Genomic DNA, 7,564 nt, shown 5'->3' on the forward strand with positions numbered 1-7,564 from the left:
GGCGGTAAATTTGGTTTGGTTTAGCACACTGAAATATTGTAGCCACACACACAATGGTCTTACCACTCTCATATTTTGCTGTTGTAAGGCTTTTGCTTTCTCTTCAAGTTGTCTGGCTATGGATGCTAGCTCTGCGTTTCGTTTCTTTAGTTTGCTGATCTTTTCCTCGGCTGGCTTATGATCGCTTTCTAGTTGATCTTGTTTCTTTTTCTGAGAGAGACACAGTGATTATCCATTTTCCATACATGTTGGTCTTTTCTCTCATTGTTTTTGCATCTTTATGAAGTCTACGGGTTTACTTGGAGGTGGTGTGGAAATGGATGATGGGTCTGGTTGACTACCCAAACTCTGCCACAGAGGGCAGTATACATGCATGAATGAAGCCTTACGCTGTTAACACTGCATTTATGCCATTGATGCTAAAACTGGGCTTCCTTTGTTCAATTTGAAAGAAGGAACATAATACTGAATGCCACTCAGCTGCAAATTACTCAAAATTGCATTGAAATGCTGAGAATTATGTAAAGTGCTATTTCAGAGCCAAAATTATCTTTTTTAAGTCACGTTATTGTCAAATGAGGATGGTTCAGGAAGCCCTGTTTTGCAGCACACATAATGAAAACCTGGTGCATTGTCAGGCAATAAAAATCATCAGTACATGGCCCAAACAAGCGTATTTACCATAAAGGCCAAGAAACACCTATGATGGTCACCATTTTCCATGAAAATAACGGTTTCTTTTATGGCAGAAACTCTAAAAGCGCATTTCACGGAGCTCACACACACACACATGACTTAGCATTGCTATGACATGCATCATTAAACACTGCATTTAAGTTATATGTAATCATTTGATTGGTGACAACTACAAGGCTAATGCACACTACCTGGTGTTCTTTAGTGGACGGATGGATGGATGGGTGGGGAGTGGGGAAAGGAGATTACTGAGATGCGACTACATATTTAGTTCTTTTCATATTATGTACTATATGCTAACACTTGAAATGAAACTAAACTTTTGTAGTCTGTGGTGCTCATACATGTCTACATACACATGACATGCAATATCACCATAGTTATTACAGGGAAAATTGATTTAGCTGATACAGAAATGCAGAGACCGCACAAAACTAATATTTATAAAACAGCACACCTTTTATAGTTTATATAATTCACATGCATAAGCCAATAAACCTTTCCTAGTCTTTATCAAGTGGGTATTTTTGACGGTCATATTTTGTTCATTGACTTCCATACTTGGCAAAAACGGGTCAAAAACAGTCACTGATCTGTTTGTTTACAACACAAGGTTATACACAGCATGCCCTGAAAAGCCCGATTCAACAGATTTCTATACATAGACAGTTTTTAATAGCAGCTTCTTTTTCAGTAAAAGAACTATAAATACACAAACACCCTTGACCTCACTTTCCAATGGCTATAGGGAAGGTTATATCGGCTGGTAGCCCTGCATCAACCCCATGCTTCCACCATCGCAACTTTTTGCCAGCTTTTTTTTCAAACCAGACATCATCCATAGAAATTCTGGATTCTTATTGCTGCTTGCACCAAGTAGTAATTCTTAACATGGATCGACACCAATGAAACTACGCGATCGCATAAAGTCTAGTGTACTGGTATCTATCTACATTTTTCTCTTATCATTAGATCACAATGTATCATTAAATTACATTTTTTATTTTTACATTTATCATAACCATCTTACTAAACAAAGGAATACTTTACCGTTTATTAATTACGATTTACGGATGATTACATTTACCAATAAATGGGAACTACTTTCGACAAAATCTAATGACAAAACATTATCACAATCTTAGGGATATTTAACAACTAAACTTCAGCATTTCACTAACATTGAATGATAATTACAATACAGAAGGATGGTATCTTTATATATGGGTAGCTACTCTCAACTCTTTAAACCACTCCCTAGACTGAAAAATTCATCACTTAAGGGGGAGGAGCATCCAAACTCACCCCTCCAATTCAATTTCGGATGAACTTTCCAGCCTGGGGATTCTACAAAAGCTGAAGTATTTTGTCAACTTACCAAGGTGTCATTGTCGGTTTTCAAAGCAGTGACCCTCTTCTCTAATCTTTGTACCTGAGATTGAAGTTCACTGTTTTTGCGAAGGAGACTCTTTTCCTTCTCCTCATAAAGCTTTTTGGTCTGGAAATAGAAAAAAACATGAAAAAATGGCATAAGAAATATTGTTCATTACTGGTATTAGTGGTGATGAAATTCCTCTCATCATATTTGACTTGTGCTTGTACTCTGTTATGCGATCTGATGAATTCAAGGTACCATGGTGCTAGGGACTGCAATGAATTGTGGCATACAGACATTCAGACTGGGTAAAATGTTTATACCTCTTGATACCTGTTTCATGACTTGTTGTTCAGACCACAACAACCCAGTGTAACCTTTCACGAGTAATATGTAGGAAAGTTCTGCTTTGAGGTTAGATAAGATTTCCCTTCCCCTCAAATGTTCATATCCAGAATATTATCAGATGGAAGCCCTGCAGTAAATTGTCCACATTCACTTTTATTGTATGTCTTTGCAACACATACACATACACACACATTCACACGCACATACATACACTCACATACATACGATATACATACAAGTGCATGCACACACACATATATGTATAAATTGGTGTTACATATATTTTGACACACAAACAACACATATGGATATGATATGAAATATTTTATAAAAATTTGGATTCAACAATAAACACTGTCAATGTCAAATGAATCTGTTCAATACTTGTACATACGACTGAAACACCATCACACTAAAGCAATTCCTTTCAGAGGAGATGATGAAAATGTCATCGGGTCTTCAAAGTAACAAAACCTCTTACCCCCCGTAACATGAACATGTGCGTCATTCATATCATCATTTCTGTGCATGATGTGCAAATCCGGATTTCCATTGTTATATTTATCTGCGGGAAAATCAGTTCCCCAACTCTGGGTGTCTATTCACAAAACGGACTATTTCTGTTCAGAATGCGATACAATCATGTACCTGATGGTAAGGCACTGGTGCTGATAAAATGCAACAACTGTTTTGTGGAACAGATAGTATCTTTCAATTTTGCCTGCCTTTTGTTCAGTTACTCATCCCTTACAAAAGAAGGAAATTCAAATCCTGAATACATCTTTCATGGTAAGAAATTTCCTGAAACCAAGTAGTACAATTGATGTTGGGTTTATCATAACCCATATTTTACAAAGCTTGCATGGGGTGAAAACTGGACTTTGAGTATCAACATTGGGAGTCAATGATTGGAGGAATGATTGCGTATTACCTGGTGCAGCTTACACTGTATGGCTTTGACAGTCACCTTGAATACAACACTACAACACTGTGGAAATTGTGTAACATGTGGTTCAATGGATACAAAAATGTATACATAGTTATAGTGTGTAACATATCCCTTTTATCCTTGAATCCTCTACAGGACAACCACATTGAACACAGAACCCAAAAATCCACTGGTGTTAAAGGTTTGTGTCAGGCATTCGATTGTCTTGCCAGGAATTTAACTTACTAGATTACAATTTCAATGGAAAACAGAAAGCTACAACACCTCCACAATCCTCTTACAGGCTGGAACAAACTTGATCCAGGGGATGGAGTCCCATACCTTTACATGTAAACCCACAAAGTAGAAGCAATTGGGGTTTTGGGCTCACTTTTCAACTGTCTACAGCCTTATCTGTATACATATATGTATAACTGGTTAATTAATGTTTATTTTCACAGCTATGCATTTAGTCTAATTACTTAGTGTGATAACCTTATGTAGATAACCATAGACACTGGAGCTACCTACGGCAATTCAGTTTGGATTCTCTGATATTTCTCCCATGTGTCTCACAATTCAGGATGCAGATGAATTTTTACTAGTATCACTCTGGACTGATAACCGAGAGTCACAAATTCCTCACAATTGCTTTTCAGTAATGGTATTAAATGTATCAGAGAAGCAATGTAGAGAAAGCGATGTGGAAACAAAGTTATTGCACTTCCTGCCCTTAAACATGCATATGTGTGTCTCCAGTTAATGCATGCAATTTGACATCATCATATTGGTTTGATTTTATAAAATCTGACAGCCCGTCATCTTCACATGTAGCTGTTACTCACATCTATTTTGATCACTAATGATATCCTCACTACAGTCCTACCATAATTTCCACTGAAACCCACGTTATCAGATGCTTTGTTGACCAGAACTTGGCTCAATCTTACTGTTCACTTGGAGCAATAAGTATCAGAAGATACCCTACATTGCATGAAAAATGCTTCACGAACTGCCAGTACATGAACTCTTCCATGCAGTAATTAAATTTGGGCATTTATTGACAAAACATCTTTAACATTGAGGACACAGCCATTGAGCACGTCATCACAAACCATATAGACACACATATTTATAATATTTTCAGCTGATGATGTCACGGCGTGAATACAGCAAACATCTGTTGACTGCCATACCCTTTCACACACACGCTGATGCACACGTATCAAATGCTAAATCCTACTTTCATATCAAATGCACAAACAAATACCCATGTACTTTTGTATAAACCATTTACCTGTGTTTTCTTTTGCGTCAGAGATTGAATATTTTTATGAGAATCCCCGTATTTGTCGGCTGGAATTTCTCTATCGTCAAGGATTGCGAATACAAGTAGTTTTCACCTCCCCATATTCAGTCCAATGGATATTGCTTGCCTACTTACACTATTCAGATTTTCATATGCGTATTTAAAATTTCACGATAATTTTGAACTCATTTTTTGAACTCATTGTTATTTGGTTTGGTTTATTTGAACTCAATTTTGAAGTCACAGGTATGATGGCTTTACTCAACGGTCACAACTCTATCAATACGTTGTAAATGTTTGGTAGCCAGCACATACCGGGTTATGTACCATGGACGTGGAAAAATATTCCTATCTGAGGAACTTCACAGCTTCTGTATTTATCAATTGGTTTAATAATTGTTACTGCTTCCAAAAATATCAGAGTTAAGTATGATAAATATAACAATATCAATATCAAAATATTTCATGTTAAACTACTGGTATACAAAGTTTCTGGCCTTTGAAAAATACTGTTTTAATCAATGATGTCTGCCAGAGAGATTACACCAATTAAAACAAGCAATAATATCAAAGTGCACACAAATATAATGGATGCACACACTACCCTAATAATTACAAAGAATTTATGAAATCATGTCACTCAATTTGTGGCAAACATGAAATTTTATCTTTTTCATTAGTTATGGCAAAAACTAAAAGATTGAAAATTACGAAAAGTATTTCAGAACTATCTGTAAATTAACTTTACCTATTAAATATGGATTTATTGCATACAATTATTTGTTCTTTGCAAAGTACACTAAAATTATGGCTGTAGACTGACATAAAAAAAACATTAAAATTCTACCAGACTGGAATTTCCATCCATGCCACATATTACATAAAATCAGGTGATATATTCTAGAATGCTGAGCATTCACCTGTATCAATAATGTTCAGTATAATAATGTAATCCAGACCTAACATTTATCCTTTATATTAGGATAAAGATTACATGCACAGTACACTAGAAAGAGCAACAGGGGTTGTTGGGTTTCACAGGAGATATGTAACGTAAAATATGTATGTAGAAATGTACAGACAAGCGTTTCTGCAGTATGCCCAATATTAATAAATAATATCAAAATGAATGTAATAATTTATGGGACAAAATCAACGACTTAGACAATTTTAAACCAATTTTTTTTCTGTGAATTCAAGTTTCTTGCTCAAGTTCAAGTTGTTCTACTCTTTGTCTTACATGTGTAGTGAAATACTAAGTATTCCAGTTGCTACAACAAGCTCAAGTTGAGTTTTCTCTCTGTTGTTTCAATGTATTTTGACAAAAAATTATTTGGTATATTAATGAACACTGTATGCTCTTTTCAAATGAGTCTGTGGCATACTAAACGTTTTACATTCACCGATGCTGAAAAAATTCAGTGATTTTAATTATTAACTTTTGGTCTGTGACTCATTCAGTCTCTAGACACGCCCTCAGAGGAAATTTTAGCAATTGCATGAATTACATCAACATTTCTTATAGGCTTCAAAGTTTTCTGGATGACAAAGTTACCTGATAAGGATTGTCTGAAGCAATCAGCATTTCTCGTAGGTTGTACAGGAGATAAGTTGCATGATTTGCAGCAAACATTTGGTCATGGTTACTTTGCAAAACTCTATCTTTACCAAAAATGTAATTCAGTACAGTTAGAAGTCTAGACTAATTGCTTTTTAATTTTAACTCTTTCATATTACCTATTGTGAGTATTAGCTGGAAGGTAATGGATTATTTTATGTCTTTTGTTTGTTGCATCAAAAGCTGTAAGTTAGCATGCCTGTGAGTATCTCTATAAAATGTGAAAGTATCAAAACAATCTAAAAAAATAAAATAAAATAAAGTACAAATGTACAATACAGAAAGTACAATATAGGTCTAAAAGGCTTTCCTTCTTACATGTGTGTGTGTGTGTGTACGGTATGTGTATACTATATATACATGTATGTGTATACTATATATACATGTATCTCATGTTTGTCTGTATACACACACACACACACACACACACACACACACACACACACACACACACACACACATATACCCACAAACACATGAGATGCATATGTATAAGTTTGTACATGATACAGATAAGTGTGACAGTTTCTTTGACAGATAAATTGTATTTTGTTACATTTTGTTGATTCTGGCTATTCACCTACAACAAGCCATACAAGGTGATACCACAATGCTGACTTTTAGATCCAACGGTCAGAAAGTTGAGTCATATACCGGCATGTACACAAAACTACAAAAAGACACTATACAGCAATCACTTAAGCACAGAAGAGTATGTGTCATACAATGGCAAGCCAGAAAGACACAACATTGGTTTAACAAATTGGTACACAGGATAATAAAATATAGAAAGCTGTGAAAGATAGTGTCCCACAAATTTGATTACAGTGACATGTCAGTAATTTGCATGAAATATATCAAACGCTGTGATCATCAAATATTAACTTTCAATTCCAACTCTTTCACATAATTTGAAGTTAGATTTTGACCTTGTATGACTATTTTATTTGCTTTGGCATTGAATTTTATAAATTAAGTGTATTTACACCCATCATTTATTCATAGAAATGTGAGGGGATTGTTTCATTATTGTCAGTTATTTAACTCTCCTCAGAGTCTCTCACACTGTTTGCTCAACCATGTCACTACGGAAATTTTCAAATATGAAAAATTTAATTAGCTTCTCTATATTTGTAAAAACAGATTTTACCAATATGAATCTGGTATTCCCAAGTCAATTAGAGTCACTGTGATCACATTACATCTGAATTAGGCTCTGTGTTACAGTGATGTGGTCGTGAGCCAAGCGCTTTGGGTAAAGACTAGCAACAGGTTGGGAGTACGTCACGG

At 35.3% G+C, this 7,564-nt stretch overlaps 1 protein-coding gene across 1 annotated transcript in view; it reads right to left on the reverse strand.

Moving 5' to 3' along the window:
- The window catches only part of LOC139146245 (RIMS-binding protein 2-like), a 157,412-nt gene that overhangs the window by 124,528 nt on the left and 25,320 nt on the right, over positions 1-7,564 (reverse strand). The window contains exons 2-3 of the mRNA XM_070717653.1: positions 2,075-2,194; positions 64-210 (exon numbers count right to left, since the gene is read on the reverse strand). Coding sequence (XP_070573754.1) covers positions 64-210; positions 2,075-2,194 — 267 coding nt within the window. The remainder of the gene's footprint in view (positions 1-63; positions 211-2,074; positions 2,195-7,564) is intronic.

The sequence above is a fragment of the Ptychodera flava genome, chromosome 12 (assembly GCF_041260155.1).
Source record: "Ptychodera flava strain L36383 chromosome 12, AS_Pfla_20210202, whole genome shotgun sequence".
NCBI lineage: Eukaryota > Metazoa > Hemichordata > Enteropneusta > Ptychoderidae > Ptychodera > Ptychodera flava.